A 23,530-nucleotide genomic window follows, 5' to 3' on the forward strand; every position below is an offset into this window, starting at 1 on the left:
CTAGTCAACCTGGATTGCTTAGCTAGCTAACGTTACAGCCCTTACCTTATGCCTTTATTCAGTACACTCCCTCCTCTGTCAATACAATTTTCTTAATGTCATTATAATCCAAATTTGCGCTGACTGACTAACACAGTGTCAAGTTTACTTTTCAATGTAGCTAGGTGGTGGGGGTGCACCCAAGTCAAACAAGACCAACATACTGTAATTGCTTGCTTGCATGACCTTTGGGCAACCAAAAGAAAATGCCATGCTTGTTAACTTGTTTAGCTATGTGACTGTTTTCAACACATTAACTGTTTTAGACTTGTTTTCTTCTTTTTTTGTAACCAAGCAAGACAAATATACGTTCAATCAGCACTGAGTGAATGAACAACAACAAAAAGCTTCCTGTCATCACCAGACTGTCCATTTAAATAGTGTCAAGATAATGCGTCATGACAGGGTTCGTAGAGTACGGGTTAACGTCACCACCGTGGGATATCAAGGTCCCGGCCCACGCACAGTGTTAGGTGGCTCTTATTAAAAGAGCATTGTTGAGTGGCAATGGCCAGGGACTGTGGTGTGGGTATAACTGCGCACGTCTTGACAATAGTGTGTGAATACGGCCCGTAATTCAGGGCGTTGTGAGCATCTGCAGGAACATCTTCCCCTTGTGACACTTTTGATATTCTGGATTTCCTTTGATTGTCTATGCGATTTCAAATGTGGATCAAAAGAAAAGGGAAACAAAACTATTATCTGAGTTTTTCGGGGGCGAAGCACACTGTCTACCGGTGTCCTAACTAGCTAGCTAGCTACCGGTGTTGCCCCCACCTCCCACATGCTGTGTAATAGAGTCCTCCTAGCTAACTAGCTAGCACACAGTGGGGCAACAGGCTGGGGTGAAGTACACTGTCTACCGGTGTCCTAACTAACTAGCTAGCTACCGGTGTTGCCCCCACCTCCCACATGCTGTGTAATAGAGTCCTCCTAGCTAACTAGCTAGCACACAGTGGGGCAACAGGCTGGGGTGAAGTACACTGTCTACCGGTGTCCTGACTAGCTAGCTAGCTACCGGTGTTGCCCCCACCTCCCACCTGCTGTGTAATAGAGTCCTCCTAGCTAACTAGCTAGCACACAGTGGGGCAACAGGCTGGGGTGAAGTTCACTGTCTACCGGTGTGTTAGCTAGCTACCCATCCCGCCTGCTGACTACCGGAGTCCTAGTTGGCTAGCTAACTAGCACCCAGTGTCCTTCTCTAATGTTTGCCAGAACACCTGCCTTCACTGTCATTAACAGAACTGCGGAAACAGTGCCAACACCCCATCCTCTTCTTCTGTGGAGTTTATCGGCGGTTAGCATCCAACATAATTTTTTATATTATCCATATTGACTTAAATGGGTTTTTCGCTTCCCTCTGGAAAATCTGCTGCTAATATTAAATAAATAATCATAACTACATTATTTCTGTTGCCGTTTGTCATTCTTGTGTATTTTTACTTTACTTCTATTGCTGTGTTATGCTGTATAATAATGTTGTATAATCATCTTCCAGTGTAAAAAACAAAAGATACAGTTTAATTTATTTTGTGTTCAAAAGCTGTGGTGATATTGATAAGAAAAGATCCCTACCAATGAGTTTTTTCCCTAGTTGCTACCCCTTCTAACCCAGATAGTTATCTTTCCTGTCAACTCTCATATTGACATCAATAGATTCAGATTCCAGTTACATTTACATTACATTTAAGTCATTTAGCAGTTAGTTGTTTACTCTAGCATGATTTATTTATTAATTTGTTCATTATTATTACCTCTTAAGGGGTCATTTGCAACTGATGTGAGTTCAAAGCTACCAGTCTAATATTCACCATATAGTGATAATTATACCATACAGAATTTACATGCATATGCTTTGAGAGCAATTTATGGCAAGTGTCAAATGACTACATTTCATATACACAATAAATACACTTAGCATATAACATAATAGATCCATCACCTTGTCTCTTTCCTCCTCCTCCTGCAGACCCAGAACGTGATGTATGACCTGGTGTCGGAGCTGCAGGAGCGTAGCGAGGAACTGGACAAGCGGATCGGCATGCTAGAGGAAAAGCTGGACTCGGTGACGGGCAGCCTACAGGCTCTGCCCTGTCTCATCTCCCAAGCCATAAACCAGCAGCAGCAGGAATTCCTGGACGGCTTCCTACACCGCTTCCGGCCCACCTCACTGGGCTCAGAGCGCTCCGAACGTTCTGAACGTTCCTGGACCTCCACCGCCCGCCGGCGTCGCTCTCCCTCAACGGCGCCGCACACCTCTTCTGACAGCGGTTAGCCCCCCCGGAACCGCCCAAAACGACCCTAAACCGCACTACCCCCGATGACAACCCATAACATTCCCCTAAGCCCCCCTCTACGTCACATCCAAAAACCAACACCTCTATGACTGAACTTCCAGCATGGGACTGAACTAGAAACTGCTCCAATGCAAACCATTAAAAACTTTGACACATCCACTAAACAACAACCTAAACGACTTAAACCGAGGCAAGTAGAGATATGGTTTATGTTTTAGCCATTGTATGGCTGTTCAAGTTAGCTTTTTTTGTAAAAGCCCTTGTATAGTTAAACTGACTGAGTTTAGGGTTGCTGGGGTGAGAGCTGGCTATCACACCGGAGCGTCCTTAACCCAGTGAAGAGTGGGGGTGGGGGGGGATAGGGGTTGTGCGTCCGTGGAGGGTCTGCCTGGACTTGCCTGGCCTGGTCAGATCAGTCTACGGGGTCCGAGGAGGATAGATGACACCTTTGTCCACACGGAGGGACACATCAAACTGGTGGACTTCCCTTTTACAATACAAGTGTCATGGTTTTTCCCCGTAAGCCAAGGTGACTGTTTAAGAGGGCCTCTGAAAGCTCTGACGTCAGTTCATTGTTGAATTTCACTTAAGGTGAGGGGGGGGGGGTCACACAAAAGGAGAGCAAGGGGAATGCACATGACATTACTACTGAGTAGGAAAATGTACACGAATGCCAATTTCAAAGTTTCCGTTTCCTTGTTCTTACCAAGGGAAAGTTGAGAGCGACTATCTTTTTTAGTTACATATTGACATGTGATTTTTCAGTGCCTGAATGTACAAATAGTAGAGGGTTATTTAATTACTAATTTCAGAGCAAGTTTTTTACGATGTTAACACTGAATACAAGCATTGCATTCCTTTTTCAGATACATTCCTCTTCAAAAACTCATAGAAATTGTCTTAATGTAATGCATAACATTGCCTCCATTACACAATATCTCTTAATGTTTTGAAAACGTTTTTTTTTTTTTTACTTATGCTAACCACTAAAAACAGAATAGGTCAGAAAGAGAGAGTGAGAGAGAGAGAGAGAAAGAAAGAGAGAATGTGTTTGAGGGAGAGAGTTCACTTCCAGCTCGATGCTGCACACTCATACTCTCACAAAACTATGAAATGTAGTCTACCTTTTCCATATACTCTTACAAAAAAGGGTTTCAAAAGGGTTCTACAGCTGTCCCCATTGGATAACCCTTTTTGCTCCCAGGTAGAACCCTTTCCACAGAGGGTTCTACCTGGGAGCAAAAAGGGTTTATCAAAGGGTTCTTCTATGGGGACAGCCAAAGAACCCTTTTAGGTTCTAGATAGCACTTTTTTTCTAAGAGTGTACAAATCAGAGCTTCCACAGGTATTCAGATCATGGCTTGAAGTCTGCTGTGAAACAGTGACCGGCACACAATACCGACCGAACTGAGAAACCAACCCTGTCCTTTGCATGGTTCTGTGCAAAAATGACGATGGAGCAAAACCTTTTGGATGGCTTGACGATTTGCATTTAGATTTATGTTACTTTTGTTGTTGTTACTTCGATTTCTTTCTTTGGCGGGGGACCTAGGATTTCTAGAGTTGAAAAGCTAGAGAGTTGCAGTAATGTGTTACAGTATAACAAATGCATTCCCTGTCTGAAATTGGCGTGAAGAAAAATCTCTCTAAAAAAAAAAAATCCTGAAAGAATACAAATAAAGTACTTAGCTACTTGGATGGCTAGAGACAGTAAATTAGTTCCCAGTACCACAAGGTGTCCAAATGACGTATTTCCTTGACCTCCTTCAAAAGGGTAATGGATCTCTCATTTAAGAAATGATAAGTGAACGTTATCAACCAAGAAAACAGCATTACGATATGACTTACCTAAGGAGAACAAACCTTATCAGAAAGTCAGTTAGACATGTTGTAGTCTGTCGACCAAGAAAACAGCATTACGATATGACTTACGTAAGGAGAACAAACCTTATCAGAAAGTCAGTTACACATGTTGTAGTCTGTCGACCAAGTCTGTACTTGTAAGCATCCACTAGCGGTCAGGCTGTCCAAAGAGAGAGCTCTTGGTTTAATAACATGTTCAGCTTGCTGTGAAAGGGACTTAATCAAGCATGACTCTTCACTGCCCCTCTACACACTAACCATCCACTCCAACTGAGGGATATCACTCCATTACGGTATAGTCAGGGGTGGACTGGGACCAGAAATCGTCTCTGCTATTTCTAACACAACGGCCCTTGAGGCCCCCATTATAAGCCAGATAATTGTCATTTTGCACAAAAAACTAAGTTGGACAGGCCCACTGTGCTAAAAAATGGACCAGTCCACCTGGCAAGTCCGCCACTGCTTATAGTCTCTCTTTCAAATCAGCTTTTACACCTTTGAGTTGATTGGAGGGTTACTCGATTGTGCTCTCACCTGTTCCAGGCATACCAGCGTTAACCTCTTCATATGTTTGAGATTTAACTCCTTCATCTGTCATCACCAAAAAAAAGCTCCATACCTAATTATATGTTTTACTATATTTTTGTTCCAACAAATATTTTGATGGAAAGAAAATTTGATCGAAAAATGGGGGAACCCCCGTGTCCCTCTTCAGATTGCATTTAGTGCATGATACTTAGTATAGCACCAGTAAACAGACATCACAGGTGCTAGAATGTCCTCTCCAGAGAGTGGATGTACTTCAGCTGGCAGAGAGGAAGCAAAGAAAGAGAGAGAGAGAGAGAGAGAGAGAGAGAGAGAGAGAGAGAGAGAGAGAGAGAGAGAGAGAGAGAGAGAGAGAGAGAGAGAGAGAGAGAGAGAGAGAGAGAGAGAGAGAGAGAGAGAGAGAGAGAGAGAGAGAGAGAGAGAGAGAGAGAGAGAGAGAGAGAGAGAGAGAGAGAGAGAGAGAGAGAGAGAGAGATTAGAGCCATACCTCATTTACTGACAGATGTCCGTTTTGCCCCATGGGGTTTAGAAGCAGCAAGAGTGGGTGTCCCGCGAATATGACCTCATTGTGGATGTCACAGAACAAATGGGACAAATGTAATAACGAAGGGGCAGATGCAGCGGGGCGCAACTTTCAGGACATTACAGAAATATAAATAGAAAAGTAATGTATAGAGAGGGTATTGCTCTCTGTATTTCACATTATGATAGAGAATGTCAGTTCTAGACATCATATTTCTTTATGACATGCCCCAGGGTTTTTCTAAACGTTAACTGCCCAAACATCATTCCAATAGCTGTTACAGCAAAATAGAGTCCTCGTTTTATGAAAATAGTCCTTGCCAAAAATGCCACAATTTTTCAAAGAGAGAGAGAGGGAAATTCATATCAATATGCTGATAATATCTGGTGAGGAAAATAATCTGAATACAATCATTCTTACTTCTATCTAAAAGAACAGGCAAAGCTGGCATCTGATTGTGTTTAGACTAGATAAAACAGGATGAAAACTAAGTAATGTATACCATTGTTATGTGTACACTGCCACAGAATGCATTTGTAGTAGCGGAATAAACCAATTTTAATGGCTGGCATTCGGTGATGGTATGTTCTCTGTACGTGTTGTTATTTCTTTTGCAGGTGACAGTTGTACCAAAAAGAGGAGAACGTCTGGTCATTAAATACTATCTTCAGCTATGATTTCGCTCTCCATTTTTTGTCATCAAGGGGATAGCTAATATTTTGACTTTAAGTACTGTAAATACATGTAGGTTAAACAAGTAGGTGCAACTGATCACCCTCACTTCCTCTGCAACCACACCTACAGCAGGGCCTACATACAGTACCTCAGATTTTCTTTTGACTGTATAGATAGAATAAGGAGCATAACACAATTTCATGCGGTAAATGTAACTGGGTGTGATTTTGGCATCAGTTCTGAGTAATAATGGCATGTCTTGAAGTTTGCTGGGAGACGGTGACCGGCACACGATACCGACCGAACTGAGAAACCAACCCTGTCCCTTGCATGGTTCTGTGCAAAAATGACGATGGAGCAAAACCTTTTGGATGGCTTGACGATTTGCATTTAGATTTATGTCACTTTAGTTGTTTGTTTTTTTAACTTCGATTTCTTTTTTATTAGGAACCTCCGTAAATCCTACTACAGTATTTTACAGTTTCCCCAACTTTTCATGAGCAATTTTGTTTTTGAGGGGAGCCTCCAGAAGCAGAGAAACTGGAACATACTGTTGCCAAGTGCTGACAGAGAGCCAGAATGGTCCCGTGTCGCGCCACAGACAACTTGTGCTACTCCCGTAAATAAACACTGTGGAAGGGAACGTCCTAAAACATGATCACAAAGTCCTTACTGATAGAAACATAAACAAAGTGTTCTGGGGGACATCCGACATCTTAGGCCCAGTTCCAAGGTAAACTATGAGCTGTCGTCACAAATGCAAGACTACGGGGCCACACCCATTAATGTACGGGCCCGGCTTAACGAGGCTATTTATGTCCACATGTATAAAATGATCCTTTCGACGCTAATTATACAGAGTGGCCGATGGGAGATATTATGACACACCTCTTTTCCAATAAGTGTCACCCCTCTGTATGATGTAACCCTCACCCAGAACTTGGAGTGTGAAAAGGTCCCTATGGGATGTCAGCGCTGGCAGAGGGAGACATTTATTCAATTATGTTCCCACTGCCTCTCCCTGTCTGCCCCGGAGGTTACTACCAGCTGCAATATGCTAATGCTGCTCCAATCACTTTCAGCTAATGTGGTTGGGCATACACTTGGGGATATCAAAGAGGATAGGAATTGATCCACATTTTCAGCCTTTTTTTCAATGGACAGTGGTGAGGAGAAGAGGGAGGAGTATAGGGGCTTTCTGTGGAGATGTTTCTTGGAGAGAGCGTCTCCCATTTCTACATCCATCATCCTGCTCACCCGGAGAAGGTCTGAGGGAAACAGGATGAAATGTTACAAATTAGCCTGTCTGTCTGTGGCAGGCTGCTGTGGCTTCTCTGCTTAATTTAGCTGTGAAGAGAGAGACGCCCATTCAGGCGCCCCGAGCCATGAGTCAGGACCTGATCCGTGAAGCAGTGTGTGCCTATGCGTGTGTGTTGGACATGTCCTCCATCTCACACGATCACTTCAACCAAGGCTATAAATTCAGATCTATGATCATATCTCACTTCTCGTTCAGAAAGCCTCGCATAAAATGTTTTCAATTTTGCAAATTGGTTTTCAGAACATGTCCATCTACAGTAATATCGAACACGGAAATCACTAGGCAACACTCTGACATCCCATAACATCAACCTCTTTTAAGTGATCAAAGTCACAGAAACCAATAAATGACATTTAATAAACAGGGAAGGTCACTTAGTATAAAAACAATATTTGTAACAAAGAAACGTTACGTATTAAACAGATCAGATCGGCTGTCGTGCGGAAAAGAGTTCCCATCTGTTCATTCTCTATCTAGGTTGCATTTCTATCTGCAGTGCTCTGGACATTGTTCTCAACTGAACAAGTGACCTTCACCTTTCTCAAGAACACAACATCAACACAACAGCAGCTGAATAGAGGAATATTGTACGGTACAAACTTCAGATGTCCTTGCCTTGATGTTTCTCCCCATATCAATGTGCACACTGTGCACACATGTACAATACTGTTGACTGTGGAGGAAAAGCTAGCTGGATGACTAAAACAATGTCATTGCACAGTGCACTCTCCTACCCACACTCGTGATCGTGCCAGTTGGAATGTTAGTGAGTTCCACAGAATTGAATTGCTCTAAGTGCAAAGTTGAGAGAAGACAGGAAGGATATCTTGATATCATTAGGTTTTGAAATCTTATTTCACACGGAAATGGTGTGGAATGTAACATAAACCTTTGTGAGTGGTGTAAGATTGAGTCAAATTGATTGACTGATGGCTGGATTGCTGCATCAAGTCAATACAGGTAACACTGGCCATTGTTTTGGCTAATGTTACAGTAGTGGCAGATTCTGATGAAAATACACACAAAGAGACAAGCATAAGGCACCAATGTCATATCTTACACTCTATAGCAGCTCTATATCAATGTAGGGAAGCGAGCTCTAGTTAGCTCAGTGTCAGCAGCTCCTAGATCATTCTAACCCTGGAGGGAAACACCTCACTACAGGTGAGGTGTTACTAGCTGCCCGTTTGATTCAGGCCCTGCATCGTTCCACTGAACCTGACGAAGCTGAGAGTCAGTAAAGACAGCCCTGTAATCCAGCCATGTCCAAAGCAGGTGGGGAGGAATCAGGCCCAAAGCCTTTTTACACATGACTGAGAAAACACGGTCATGAGAGGCAAGAACATCGCTGCTGGGGTTGTGCTCTCTGTGCAATTGGGGATAAGAGTGGGAATGAGAAATGGAGAGAGTGGAGAAAGAAAGGGAGAGAGTGTGAGAGAGAGTGTGAGAGAGAGAGAGAGAGAGAGAGAGAGAGAGAGAGAGAGAGAGAGAGAGAGAGAGAGAGAGAGAGAGAGAGAGAGAGAGAGAGAGAGAGAGGGAAACCTAATAACTGGAGTATGCTGGCCTCTAGTGCCAGACTTAGGCTATGATTATGGTTATGAGAATATAATTGAATTATAGATAATGAGATAAGCTATTTTGCAGATCTTAGATAGTGGTTGTAATATGATTAATAGGGTAGGATTGATATCAAACTGGAGAGGTGCCCCTGATGAATTCACAGAATAGATTTGGTATTACCGGAGATAACCTTTTACAGAATAAACATAATTCTTTAATAGGGAAGTATTTTATTTTCCAAAACACATTCAAAACATCTGTTGAGGTAAATTACTATTCTCTTCCAAAACATTTTCAAAACACCTGTTGAGGTCAAATACTATTCTCTTCCAAAACACATTCAAAACACCTGCCGAGGTCAAATACACTCAGCGTCAGAGAAGTTTGAGCAGTGTTCTCTCAGAGTTGTCACTATCTAGGTTTTGTATGTAAATATTTATAGCCGTTCTCCCACAGAGATTAGCATAGCGGTGCCAGCCACCCGGCAGCACCAACACAAGGGCTGGTCAGGTTTAATATTCAAGCTCTGCTTCCCTATCAGCTCGACCGCCTGCGATAACACAGCTGAGTCACCTGAGAGGAGCTGGCTGGGCCTGCTGTAGGGGCAGCCATTTTGAGAACAGTTTCTGCAACACATCATTTTGAGAACCGTTTCTGCATCACAGTTTCTGTATCACAGTTGTGCTACTCAGAACTGGCCAGTGTGGAACTTGTCCTTAGCAACAACAAGGTAAGTTGCCTACATTTTAAAGGAAGTTTCTAACTTCCACATCACATATAAACCTGACTTTCCATGTAAAGAAAATCATAGAGGGATTTAATTAAGACTTTATTTGAAGTTATAGTTTGATAATTTGTGTAGACGTTAAGCTTACGTGTCAGTTTATTGTGAGCCAAAGGTAAGTTTTAAGCCTCTTTTGTCTTGTGAGTTGTAGCAGGTAGAAATGTAGAAATGCACAGTTTAAACCAGAAAGCAATTTTGTTTTCTCCATTCTTGAGTTGGAAGCGAGGAGCTGGAAACAGCATGCTCCCGCTGAGAACCTGAACTGTTTCTGACATTGACTGCACAATGTGATAAATGAGTTTTCCTCAGACTCCTGTGAGGGAGAGGCTATTGTATGTGCTGTAAAGAAAAAGTGTTTCACAAACATTCCGCCACAGTAATTTTCTTTCTCAAGATCAAACATTCTTGTGGAGCTCAATTTTTAGCTGACCTATAGTAACATATCTGTGCCACATCATTATAATAAAGGGGGGTACGTAGAACATGATATCATATAGGGAAAAATAAGAGATAAACTTTAACACCCATTTTCTTGCACTAACACTCACACTTTTTTCTACACTTTTAGCAAAGGGTTCAAAAGGATTTTTCGGTTGGCCCCATAGTAGAACCCTTTTTGGTTCCAGGTAGAACTCTTTTGGGGTCCATGTAGAGCCATCTTTGTAAGGGGTTGTACATAGAACTCAAAAGGGTTCTACCTGGAATCAAAAACAGTTCTTCAAAGGGTTCTCCTATAATCCCAGTTAGTATTAAATAGAATCTTACAGCCCCGTCTGCCTGTGGGGAAAACAAGCTGTGGTTACCTAGGTTACCCCATTGGCTCACAGCAAAAACTTGACCTTTTTCAGACACTATTTTCTTGTTGTCTGCTTGTTTTAGTCAATTACAAAGCTACATTTAAGAAAAGTATGTCTAAAGATGACTTTTCAACATTGCCTGTTCTCAAGCGTTCTCGTAGAAAAACAAAATATTTTAGGGGTTCCCTCATGACCCTTTTCATGATGGTGCTAGCAGCCACGTGAGTGAGTGAGTGGGTGATAACTATCTACCAACTGGAACATTAAACTAGCCAAGACCAACAACACAAACAAATTGACTACACAGTCAAGCAAACATGATTTAAAGTAATACTTAAGTAGTTTTGGGGGGTATCTGTATTTTATTTTACTAATTATTGTCAGGATTCGAAGAGTGATGGGTGTGGAGTCAGGCGCAGAGAGCAGGGGAGTCGTGGTCCTTCTGTAGCTCAGTTGGTAGAGCATGGCGCTTGTAACGCCAGGGTAGTGGGTTCGATCCCCGGGACCACCCATACGTAGATTTTATGCACACATGACTGTAAGTCGCTTTGGATAAAAGCGTCTGCTAAATGGCATATATTATTCGGAAAAAACGTTTATTCCGGAACAATCACAGCAAACAAGAGGGTAACGCAGAACCAAAAATGACAGGACACTCCTGAACCAAAAAACAGCAAACAAGCCCACACGAACACAGGCGGGCTAACTGAACTTAAATAACCCCAACCCAAAACCCCAAACAAGGAACAGGTGAAACCAATTAGACCAAACAAAACGAAAAGGGGAAAGGGATCGGTAGCAGCTAGTAGACCGGCGACGCCGAGCGCCACCCGAACGGGAAGGGGAGCCACCTTCGGTGATAGTCGTGACAATTATATATTTTAAAATGTTTACTTCTCTACATTCTTAAAGAAAATAGTGTACGTTTTACTCCATACATTTTCCCTGACACCCAAAAGTACTCGTTACATTTTAAATGCTTAGCAGGACAGGAAAATTGTCCAACTCATACACTTATCAGGAGAATATTCATGGTCATCTCTACGGCCTCTGATCTGGCGGACTCACAAATGCTTAGTTTGTAAATGATGTCTGAGTGTTGGACTGTGCACCTGGTTAGCCATAAATAAAATAAAAACAAAAATGGTGTCTTCTGGTTTGCTTAATATAAGGAATTTTAAATGATTTATACTTATACTTTTGATACTTAAACATATTTTAGCAATTACATTTACTTTTGAAACTTAAGTATATATTTTTAACTTTACTTACTTTACTTGGGTGACTTTTACTTCATTCTGTTTCTATTAAGGTAACTTTACTTTTACTCAAGTATGACAATTGGGTACTTTTCCCACCACTGTATACAGTTGCAACTAGTGAGTGGAGTTACAAACAGACTATATATACTAAACAAGTTAAATGTCTTACCTGTGATGAAATGTTTTCCACACACATAGCTACGTGTAGCCTACTTGGACACTAGGTCCACACATTTACCACGCCGAATAGCCTGAAGCCACAGGGCTCTTCTCGCAATATCTATTGCCCTATGTGGGAGCGTTGCGAACCGTAGGTCGAGATTTTTGACCTGGTTACATTGAACAACACAGCAGCTTTTCGGCACGTTTTGTTATTTCTGTATAACAAAAAATGGACAACTAAGTTCTCTCTTTTACAATGGCGGTCAATGGGAAATAATGTTTGTTTTCCCCATTTTTTAGTCGTGGTCGAGGGGAATTCCTTCTTAGTACATGAATATCGACTTGGACTATGGGGACACCTGAATAACTATTTTAGGTTCTAGATAGCACCTTTTTTTTCGAAGAGTGTCGCACTGCTTTGCTGATAGCTACTTTATTGAGCAAAAATGTACTTACTAAGACTTTGATAGCTAGGTGAGACAACCACCTATCTTAAGATCAATGCACTAACTGTAAGTCGCTCTGGACAAGAGCGTCTACAAAATGATTAAAATGAAAATGTAAATATAGGATTAATTGGTCAAAATGTTAGTTAATATCAACAATTATTACAAGTGAAAAAATACACAGCATACATATTCAAAAATGCTAAATCCCTGTTACAGTAGGCCTAAGCCTGTTTTGTTTTTTGTTCCTTTTTGATTCACACAGTTCCTCTACGACAAGAAAATTAACTTCATCTTTCATCAATGATTAAATAAGCCCACTTACTGTATATCAGCCCATAGCATGAAAAACTGGAGTAAGATATTCAAGAGCGGAGACCCTGAGAGTGTGGATGGGAACTCCTCTTCGAAGAGGATCTCCTCGAACAATGGCCCAGCAGAGCTAACACCTCAGAGAACCTTTGAGGATAACCTTTCACATGATGCAAACTCCACTCCCCACTCATCCATCACTCCTCCACATGTACAAGGAGAGGGTGATGGTGAGGACGAGGGGACCCTAAAGGGCAGGTTGAGAACCCTCCTCCTCCAATCATGGGGCAGTATTCTCCACAAATTGGGGAAAGGTGATGCAGACTCTGATCTGAGCTTCAATGGGGTTAAGATTGTGCCCAATGGGTCCAGGGTGAGTCCACCTGTCAGCCCAATAATAGAGAGGAGGTACTGGGACACTCAGGACTCACTGGGGACCTCCAGCAAGAGTTCCCGTAGGCCCTTGTTGAGGGACAGTCCCATAGACAACGACCAACTACATTATCTTCCAGAGGAATCAGAGTTGACCAGTATCCATCCAGCTGAGTACTATGCGGAGAAGGTGGAAGTCTACAAACTTAAGTACTCCTATATGAAATCCTGGCCTGGGTTACTAAGACTCCTGGCTGGGTTTGAACTTCTCTTTGGGGGTATGGTCCTTGCCTGTGTCTGTGCCTACATCTATAAGGACAGTGAGTGGTCGAACGCCTATGGACTGTATAACAATAGTCATGGCATGTCGGGGAACTCTTATAATGGACCCATGACTCCATTCGTGATGGCGGTGGTTGGGGTGACGTGGATTGTAACCATCCTCCTACTGGTGATAGGGCTGACCATGTACTACCGTACCATTCTCCTGGACTCACCCTGGTGGCCGCTCACAGAAGGCATCATCAACGTCGCCCTGTTCCTCCTCTACATGGCGGCTGGTATCGTGTACCTGAATGACCTCAAACGTGGGGGGTTGTGTTACATGACCATTGGCATTAACCCCATAATGTCCAGCCTGTGTCGGGTTGATGGAGGACAGATGGCTGGCACGGCTTTCATCTTCATCAACATGCTGTTGTACCTCATCAGCTTCCTGGTGTGTCTGAAAATGTGGAGGCATGAGGCCACCCGCAGGGAGATGGAGTTCTTTGAGAGCCAGGTAGGTGGTTGACTAATGGCATTTCCGTTGCCCATTGGCAACAGAATGGGCAATAGAATGGCCACTCTTGAGAGGCACATTGGTTTAAGGCACTGCATCTCAGTGCTAGAGGTGTCACTACAGAACCTGGTTCGATTCCAGGCTGTATCACAACCATCTGTGATTGAGAGTTCCATAGGGCGGCGTACAATTGCCCCAGCGTCGTCCTTTTTAGGGTTTGGCCGGGGTAGGCCGTCATTGTAAATAAGAATTTGTTCATAATTAACTGACTGGCCTTGTTAAATAAAAAAATGTAATAAAAAAAATTGCCATCTGGAAGTTGTTATCTGACTGGTGTCAGATCAAGCAGTGCTTAGTGGAATGAGTAAAAAAATGCCATAGATCTCAAAACAACAGCAGAAGGAGTAGCCAAATAAGCTGAGTTTTTCAATTGAAGACAACATTTAGAAAAATTATGTTTCTCTACCATATGTGTTTCATCTCTGTAGGAAGATGAAATACCTATGATTGATAAAGTTGAACAATATAGTTAAATATATACAGTACCAGTCAAAAGTTTAGACACACCTACTCATTCAAGGGTTTTTCTTTATTTTTACTATTTTCTACATTGTAGAATAGTAGTGAAGACATAAAAACTATAAAATAACATATATGGAATCATGTAGTATCCAAAATATATTTAAGATTTTAGATTATTCAAAGTAACCACCCTTTTCCTTGATGACAGCTTTGCCTTGATGACAGCTTTGCACACTTTTGGCATTCTCTCAACCAGCTTCACCTGGAATGCTTTTTCAACAGTCTTCAAGGAGTTCCTACATATGCTGAGCACTTGTTGGCTGCTTTTCCTTCACTCTGTGGTCGATTTGATTTGATTTGATTTGAACTCATCCCAAACCATCTCAATTGGGTTGAGGTCAGGTGATTGTGGAGGCTAGGTCATCTGATGCAGCACTCCATCACTCTCCTTCTTGGTCAAATTGCCCTTACACAGCCTTGAAGTGTGTTTTGGGACATTGTCCTGTTGAAAAACAAATGATAGTCCCACTGATCGCAAAACAGATGGGATGGTGTATCGCTGTAGAATGCTGTGGTAGCCATGCTGGTTAAGTGTGCCTATAATTCTAAATAAATTACGACAGTGTCACCAGCAAAGCACCCACACACCATCACACCTCCTCCTCCATGCTTCACGGTGGGAACCGCACATGTGTAGATCATCGATTCACCTACTCTGCACCTCACAAAGACATGGCGGTTGGAACAGAAAATCTCAAATTTGGACTCATCAGACCAAAGGACAGATTTCCACCAGTCTAATGTCCATTGCTCATGTTTCTTGGCCCAAGCAACTCTCTTTTTCTTATTGGTGTCCTTCAGTAGTTGTTTATTTGCAGCAATTCGACAATGAAGGCCTGATTCACGCAGTCTCCTCTGAACAGTTGATGTTGAGATGTGTCTGTTATTTGAACTCTGTGCGGCACAATCTGAGGTGCAGTTTATTGCTGCTTTCTGAGGCTGGTAATTCTAAGGTAATTAATTTTTTTTACCCTTATTTTACCAGGTAAGTTGACTGAGAACACATTCTCAATTACAGCAACAGCATGTGGAATAGTTACAGGGGAGAGGAGGGGGGGGGGTGAATGAGCCAATTGAAAGCTGGGGATGAATAGGTGGCCATGATGGTATGAGGGCCAGATTGGGAATTTTGCCAGGACACCAGGGTTAACACCCCTACTCTTATGATAAGTGCCATGGGATCTTTAGTGACCACAGAGAGTCAGAACACCTGTTTAACGTCCCATCCGAAAAACAGCAATGTCCCCAATCACTGCCCTGGGGCATTGGGATATTTTATTTAGACCAGAGGAAAGGGTGCCTCCTACTGGCTCTCCAACACCACTGCCAGCAGTATCTGGTCTCCCATCCAGGGACCAACCAGAGACCAACCAGGACCAACCCTGCTTAGTTTCAGAAGCAAGCCAGCAGGGGGATACAGGGTGGTATGCTGCTTCTGGCTATCTTATCCTCTGCACCAGAGGTAACTCTGGGTCTTCCATTCCTGTGGCGGTCCTCATGAGAGCCAGTTTCATCATAGCGCTTGATGGTTTTTGTGACTGCACTTGAAGAAACTTTCAAAGTTCCTGAAATGTTCCGCATTGACTGACCTTCATGTCTTAAAGTAATGATGGATTGTCATTTCTCTTTGCTTATTTGAGCTGTTCTTGCCATAATATGGACTTGGTATTTTACCAAATAGGGCTATTCTCTGTATATCATCTTTACCTTGTTACAACACAACTGATTGGCTCAAACGCATTAAGAAGGAAAGGAAGAAATTCCTCAAATTAACTTTTAACAAGGCGCACTTGTTAATTGAAATGCATTCCTGGTGACTACTTCATGAAGCTGGTTGAGAGAATGCCAAGAGTGTGCAAAGCTGTCATCAAGGCAAAGGGTGGCTACTTTGACGAATCTCAAATATGAAACATACTTTGATTTGTTAAACACTTTTTTGCTTACTACATGATTCCCTGTGTTATTTCATAGTTTTAACGTCTTCACTATTATTATACAATGTAAAAAATAAAGGCAAACCCTGGAATGAGCAGGTGTGTCCAAACTTTTGACTGGTACTGTAGATAACTTCACACAGTTGCAATCACCATGAGGCAACATGAGGCAGTTTGTTTTTACCCTTTCATCACAGTGTACATGTGTCATTGGATGCTTTGGTATCTAATATACTTTGAGTTGTTGCATGATACATAATTCTTCAACTTTGGCTTCAGGAGCATCTGAGGTCCATCTCTGTTGCCCAGACCAAACCTCCTCATCCCCAGATCAAGAGGATTGTGTTTAAGGATGAGATAGACAGCTCAGTAAGGGCGACCAAACGCCTGCACATCACAGATTTCCATCAGGAGGAGCCAGGCAGCCGGAACAGGGCCAACCCCACAGGGTATGCCGAGAAGCCCAGAGTCGTCGCAGACTATATAATGTGAGTGAGAGGATTTGCCTAATATCCTGACACTGATTTTGGGTAAGGATGTGAGGCTCTCGTGCTGAGGTACACATGGAGCAACAGGAAGTGCTCATATTTGGTTAAATTGTACGAGGTGCAATAATGATATGTAATAAGACATTATCTAACATAGCCTTGTGTCTTACCCTATCCCTTCAGTAAATATCCAGAAATCTTCTCTATGGAAGAAAGGGAAAAATACAAAGCAGTTTTTAATGACCAGTATCAGGAGTACAAGGACCTTCACAAAGACATCAGTACCACCTTCATGAAGTTCCGAGAGCTGGATGTCATGATGGGCAAACTCCTCAAAGATGGCAATAGTCATGAGGTGAGTGATTTCATCTAACTCTGCAAATCTGGGCCTGAGCCTCGATGGTGTTTTCGATCACACTATGATATGATACCCCTTTCCTTTTTTTCTAGAAGAGTAACTACACTTGAACTCAATATATTTTTGTTATCTCATTGTCACTCATTGAGCAATGAGAGGTACAATCCATTCCATTCCATGCCCTGCACAAAGGCTTCCACTAAATATAGCCCAATGACATCTGCATAATATCATTTTGAAACATGAATATCTTTCATCCTTTTAACCAATGTAATTGTGGGTGTTTGTTCTGTCCATTATCTAGGAGCAGAAGAGAATCCAGCGGATTTTGAAGAAGTATGAGCAAAACAAAAGTGTATGTGGTGAATGGAGACCCCTAACATTCCACTCACGCTTCCTCACTTACGCTGAAACAATTTCAAAAATCATTCAGCAGTCATTTTAATGTTCAACTGAGATGTAGTAGAATTGTTACTGTTGTGTAAACACCCAGGTAATATTTGCTTTTTCAATAAAGCTGCCCATTCATGTGAATAATATTGCTGCTACTTTGAAACGGGGCCTCTAGATTTCTCATTTAACACCGCTTACATTACAAAAAGAATCAGGCGCTGGAGAAAGAGGCGAAGTGATGGAGCTGTAGTCAACACGATGTGTGTTTATTTTTGACTTCACAGAACCCTGCCTTCCTGGAGAAGAAGGGACGCTGTGACTATCTGAAAGCTAAATTAGGCCACATCAAGAACAGGATCCGCAATTTCGACCAAGACAGCTTGGCAAAGGGTCGGACCTGAAGAAATAACACACAGAAGGAACAAAAGGACCATCATTATTCTGTTCCTGTCACGCCTTTGATTGTTTCCTTATTTAAGCACCATTTGTTTTTGTTGGTGTGTTGTTTATTTAGATTTCAGTAAATGTCTGTACAAATCAGTAACTGTGTGTTGTTCCATTATAGTCTACAACATGTTTTGTGCTACTGTAAAGATTACTTGCCCAGAAATATTGTGAGTGAGTTTCAGTCCTGGAGTGAATGAACTCGTAAACCAACCCAGAGCGCAATTGTGTACCTTTGGACTTTTGTGGACAATGCTAACAGGGTCAATTCACATTTCATTGACGAGCATTGCATTTGCAGAGCTTTACATATACACTACATAACGTGGATAGTTTTTTGTATTTTCTTTACATTAATTGTTAAATATGAAACGTTAATAGGGCAGTAGGGAACCAACAATCCAGTAACACAGTAATGACATATGCAATAATTCCGTTTTTTAAAGAATCCATAAGAATACAAAAAAACAACATTTGTTTTAGTAAGTTGTTTTATTTTCATGAAAATCTATTCCTGTCAAGAGTTTTGCAGGTAAGCCTATACAGCAGATGAACATTCTTCCAGATGTGTTGTATCTCTCCTCCACCTTTATATTACTGATCTGGAAAAATGTGATAAGCGACATACAGTTTAAGGTAGGCTCTCTCCCTCCAGTCTCCACATTTTGAAGGAGAGCGCAATTGTTTTTGAAAAGTCTACTGTGTTGAGACCATAGACTGGTTGAGATCCTTGCGCACCGCCATGCGCATTGGAGCAGCGAAGAGAACAGGCAAGTGCACACGTTTTAATAGTTTCAGGAGATGTAGCCTACATGCGTTAAAAACTTCGAAAAGTAGGCCTTATATTCGAAGTGATAATAGATGTAATGTTAAACTTTTTTTGTGCACAATGACCGTTTTTCAATAACATTAGCCTAAAGACGTTTCAGGTAAGTGAACGTTATCAGTTGGTACTACAATTATGTTTGACAGGCTGTGTTGGTGACACGGAATTTGGAATGTAATGTAATGACTCCATCTGATAAACCGTGGAAAATTAAAGTAGCACATAGGATACAATTCTTTGTTTTTTGTTTGTGTGAGCAGAAAAGCTGCTAAACGTTTCTCTTGTCTCTTGTTAATTTATATTATTTCACCGTTATTTATATAGGTAAGTAAATTAAGAACAAATGGTTATTTATTTACAATGACGACCTGTCTAACACATTAATAAACAACACACCAACAAACAACAATTACACTAGATATCTATTACACATCATTTACACAGTACATGAAAAGCAAACACAATCATGTAAACCTGAATCGCTCTAGAGTAGGGATTGGCAATTTATATAGGCCCGCATAAACACATTGTTTTTGTTTTGTAGAAATTGCACCTTGTGTATTCTACTATTCAACTCTCAAAATCTCAACTGTACAATACACAAGGTGCTGTACAATACACAAGGTGCTGTACAATACACAAGGTGCTGTACAATACACAAGGTGCAATGTCGAATTGTTGATATGCATCAGCAGTTTATCTCTTGTTATGTCAGTCACTGACTGCACTTAATTAGCCTATGTCAGCTGACTTATATATTTTTTATTTATTCTTTATTTTGTACTTTTTACCACTTTTTCGTGATACCCAATTGGTAGTTACAGTCTTATCCCACCACTGAAATGGCGGCCGCCACATCCATCAGTAGTTGACCATCCCTGTCCTAAAGGCACCACATCTACCAACTTTAAGGCCCTTTGGAGATCATGCCACACAAGAAGCAAAAGAAACTAGACCTTCATGTTTATATTTATAGGCCTGCATGTTTTTTAGTTGGGCAAATATTCTTGTGCTTTTACGGTGGTGTGCAGGCCTATTTTTAGAATTGTATGCAAAAACATTTTTTAATTAGTTTTCACCATTACTAATAATAATTTCATACAGGATATGGACTGTGCCAGTGACTATAGCAGTATCGTGTATTTTGTATGACTGAAGCCTTGAACTTGCTTGCTTTGATGCCTGTCAGCCTTTCATGAGTTCAGCTCTTGAATGATTTACTGTATCCTGCCTATCAGAGACCACAGATGTGTGTTCTAACTTCACTATTCTTTTCAGTTCCAAAAGTTCTCACAAGGATAGTCAAATAAGGAACATTTGACAAGTGGAGACATTTCACTGTCCCCAAAAGGAAAAATGCTATTTTAGGCGTAGGGGTTTGGTTTAGGGTTAGGGTTAGAATTAGGGTTAGGAGTTAGGATTAGGTTTAGGGTTAGGGGTTAGGTTTAGGGTTAGGGTTAGAATTAGGGTTAGGATTAGGTTTATGGTTAGGGTTAGAATTAGGGTTAGGAGTTAGGATTAGGGTTAGGAGTTAGGATTAGGTTTATGGTTAGGGGTTTGGTTTAGGGTTAGAATTAGGGTTAGGATTAGGTTTATGGTTAGGGGTTTGGGTTTAAGGTTAGGGTTAGAATTAGGGTTAGGAGTTAGGATTAGGTTTATGGTTAGGGGTTTGGGTTTAAGGTTAGGGTTAGAATTAGGGTTAGGAGTTAGGATTAGGTTTATGGTTAGGGGTTTGGGTTTAAGGTTAGGGTTAGAATTAGGGTTAGGAGTTAGGATTAGGTTTATGGTTAGGGGTTTGGGTTTAAGGTTAGGGTTAGAATTTAGGAGTTAATTAGGTTTATGGTTAGGGGTTTGGGTTTAAGGTTAGGGTTATTAGGGTTAGGAGTTAGGTTAGGTTTATGGTTTTTGGGTTTAAGGTTAGGGTTAGAATTAGGGTTAGGAGTTAGGATTAGGTTTATGGTTAGGGGTTTGGGTTTAAGGTTAGGGTTAGAATTAGGGTTAGGAGTTAGGATTAGGTTTATGGTTAGGGGTTTGGGTTTAAGGTTAGGGTTAGAATTAGGGTTAGGAGTTAGGATTAGGTTTATGGTTAGGGGTTTTGGGTTTTAAGGTTAGGGTTAGAATTAGGGTTAGGGTAGGAGTTAGGATTAGGTTTATGGTTAGGGGTTTGGGTTTAAGGTTAGGGTTAGAATTAGGGTTAGGAGTTAGGATTAGGTTTATGGTTAGGGGTTTGGGTTTAAGGTTAGGGTTAGAATTAGGGTTAGGAGTTAGGATTAGGTTTATGGTTAAGGGTTTGGGTTTAAGGTTAGGGTTAGAATTAGGGTTAGGAGTTAGGATTAGGTTTATGGTTAGGGGTTTGGGTTTAAGGTTAGGGTTAAGGTTAGGGAAAATAATAGTTTGAATGGGAATAAATGTTTTGGTCCCCACTTGGATAGTAAAACCAACGTGTGTGTGTGTGTATGTCTAGACCTAAACATAGCTCAGGTTAGAGTGGTGACAGTCAGATGTAACCGTGAGGGCATAGTCACTATCCTCATTACATGGCTTATATTGTACCCTCCCCTTGTATATTCATCACATGCGGACAGGACACATGACACCTGGACTGAAGCAGCTGAGAGGTAGAGAGCACAGTGGAAAACACCACGCATCACTGCACACACTGCTGCTGCTGGCTGTCTAAATTATTGAGGTCCACTGGGTTGAGTTTCAGTGGACTGATGAGTTGTGCTGTTCACTGAGAGAGAGGGAGTGTTGTTGGCAACAAAACGAATGAGAATACCGTCGGTTGGGCAAACACACAGAGAGAAGAGAGACACTCCAGATCTATCCAATGTGTCAGTCCAATGGGATGTAATAGAACTTGATGTCATTTGATATCATGATATCATTTATATAATTTGCGATAAGATGTGATTTGTTATGATAGTACATTAGTATGACATAATAAAATGTATGTCTTGTTTTGCAGGCCTCCCTTCTCTCTGAATCATGTATGAGCAGCGGCACTATGACAACCCACCCATCTATAGTCCTCCCTACACTGCTACCTCCAATGGATTCTACACCCACCGAAGTGTGCACTCCCCAAGGAGCAACTTTGACCCCTACCCTCCTCCCCCTGACTCATTCTATATGGAAGATAGGCCTCAACACTTCTACAAATGGTTCTCTGCTCCTGGGCTTGTCAAAACAATGGAAGGAGCAACAGTCATCTTGTGTTTCCTCATTTTTGCCTGTGTAGCCTCCACGTTGGTCTGGGACATGCACGGAGCAGGAATTGGAATGGGGGGCTATGGAACAGGGTCTATGGGGATTGGCAGTGGCACTGGTGGCTATTACGGAGGCAGCTATGGCTATTCCAGCTCCTACATGACCCCGTATTCGGCCAAGTCAGCCATGATATCCATGGCGGCCATTAACTTCCTGGTTTCTCTGGGATTCCTTGTGGGGAGTTTTTCTCGGTCGCCTGCTATGCGTGGTCGGAGGTTTTACCTGACAGTGTTAGTCTGTGACGTTGTCCTGGCGGTGCTGCAGGGCATCATTGACATTGTGTTTGTGATCGGTGTCAACCCCATGTCGCAGAGCTCTCAGAGCATGCTCTATAACCCCATGCTTATGATGTGCCAGAACATGCAGGGAAGCCCCAGTCTGAGTGGGAGTGTGGGAGCGGGGTTCCCTGGGGGTTTCCCCATGTACAACCAGTATCTCCAACACTACTGTTACATGGACCCTGAAGAGGTGGGTCAAAGCTTTACTTAAATACCCTTCGTAATTATTGGAACAGTGAAGCATTTTTTCTTCTTATGGCTCTATACTCCAAAAGTTTGGATTTGAAATAAAAAAAATGACTATAAGGTTAAAGTGCAGACTTAAGAAAAAATGCACTGTCCCAATAATTACGGAGAGCACTGTACATCTTTACTTTATAAACCTTAACAGTTTACTACTACATAACATGCTATGAAATACTTTTGACCCCTTTTGTTTTCTCAGTTGGATAGCTGTTGTAATAAATGGCAATCATTGTGGCTAATCATATATAGATACTCTTTCATTTACCTAAAGAAATTAATCATATGTAGTGATGAGGACACATCTAGTTTACCCTCCGTTTCAGGCTGTGGCGTTGGTGCTTGGGTTCTTAGTAGTGGTGGCACTGTGTGTAGCTGCATACTACGCCTACAAAACCCGCAGTAAGATCTGGCGCCACGGCAAACCCAACATTATCTGGGACCGACCTCTGCTCAGACCACCTGAACGAAATGATGTACAGAACTGGGTAAGTGGAAAATTTGATTTCTTGCGGTACAAAAATGGGCAGAAATTCACTGCAGTAGTGCTATCCTACTCACGTTGGCCAAGAACATCCATAATGTGGTTGGTTACATCACAAACAGTTGACATGTTTGACCAAGTGCGTTACAATGAATTCCTTTGTGTCCCAAATTGTCACCTGGATAACTAGATCAATAGCAAAGCTCTCAAGAAAATGGTTGGAAGAATAAACATTGCGTTGTGGTGTGGTGATATTTCAGCAATAAGGCCCGAGGAGGTGTTGTGTCGTGCCTATGAACAGCCCTTAGCCGTGGTATATTGGCTATATACCACAAACCCCCGAGGTGCCTTATTGCTATTATAAACTGGTTACCAACGTAATTAGGTCAGCAAAAATAATGGTTTTGTCATACCTGTGGTATACGGTCTGATGTACCACGGTTGTCAGCCAATCAGCATTCAGGGCTCAAACCACCCAGTTTATAAAAGC

At 41.9% G+C, this 23,530-nt stretch overlaps 2 protein-coding genes across 3 annotated transcripts in view; both read left to right on the forward strand.

Moving 5' to 3' along the window:
* LOC124042024 (small conductance calcium-activated potassium channel protein 2-like) overlaps positions 1-2,325 on the forward strand; it is a 52,067-nt gene extending 49,742 nt beyond the window's left edge. For both annotated transcript variants that reach the window (XM_046360290.1, XM_046360292.1), the window contains exon 9: positions 2,009-2,325. In XM_046360290.1, the coding sequence (XP_046216246.1) occupies positions 2,009-2,314 (306 nt within the window). In that variant the 3' untranslated portion in view covers positions 2,315-2,325. The remainder of the gene's footprint in view (positions 1-2,008) is intronic.
* Positions 2,326-9,323: 6,998 nt separating this feature from the next.
* The window catches only part of LOC124040681, a 32,342-nt gene continuing 18,135 nt past the window's right edge, over positions 9,324-23,530 (forward strand). Inside the window, exons 1-8 of the mRNA XM_046357757.1 lie at positions 9,324-9,554; positions 12,541-13,740; positions 16,536-16,744; positions 16,928-17,099; positions 17,407-17,457; positions 17,780-17,885; positions 21,752-22,503; positions 22,883-23,044. Coding sequence (XP_046213713.1) covers positions 12,619-13,740; positions 16,536-16,744; positions 16,928-17,099; positions 17,407-17,457; positions 17,780-17,885; positions 21,752-22,503; positions 22,883-23,044 — 2,574 coding nt within the window. The 5' untranslated portion in view covers positions 9,324-9,554; positions 12,541-12,618. The remainder of the gene's footprint in view (positions 9,555-12,540; positions 13,741-16,535; positions 16,745-16,927; positions 17,100-17,406; positions 17,458-17,779; positions 17,886-21,751; positions 22,504-22,882; positions 23,045-23,530) is intronic.

This window comes from Oncorhynchus gorbuscha, linkage group LG08 (assembly GCF_021184085.1).
Source record: "Oncorhynchus gorbuscha isolate QuinsamMale2020 ecotype Even-year linkage group LG08, OgorEven_v1.0, whole genome shotgun sequence".
NCBI lineage: Eukaryota > Metazoa > Chordata > Actinopteri > Salmoniformes > Salmonidae > Oncorhynchus > Oncorhynchus gorbuscha.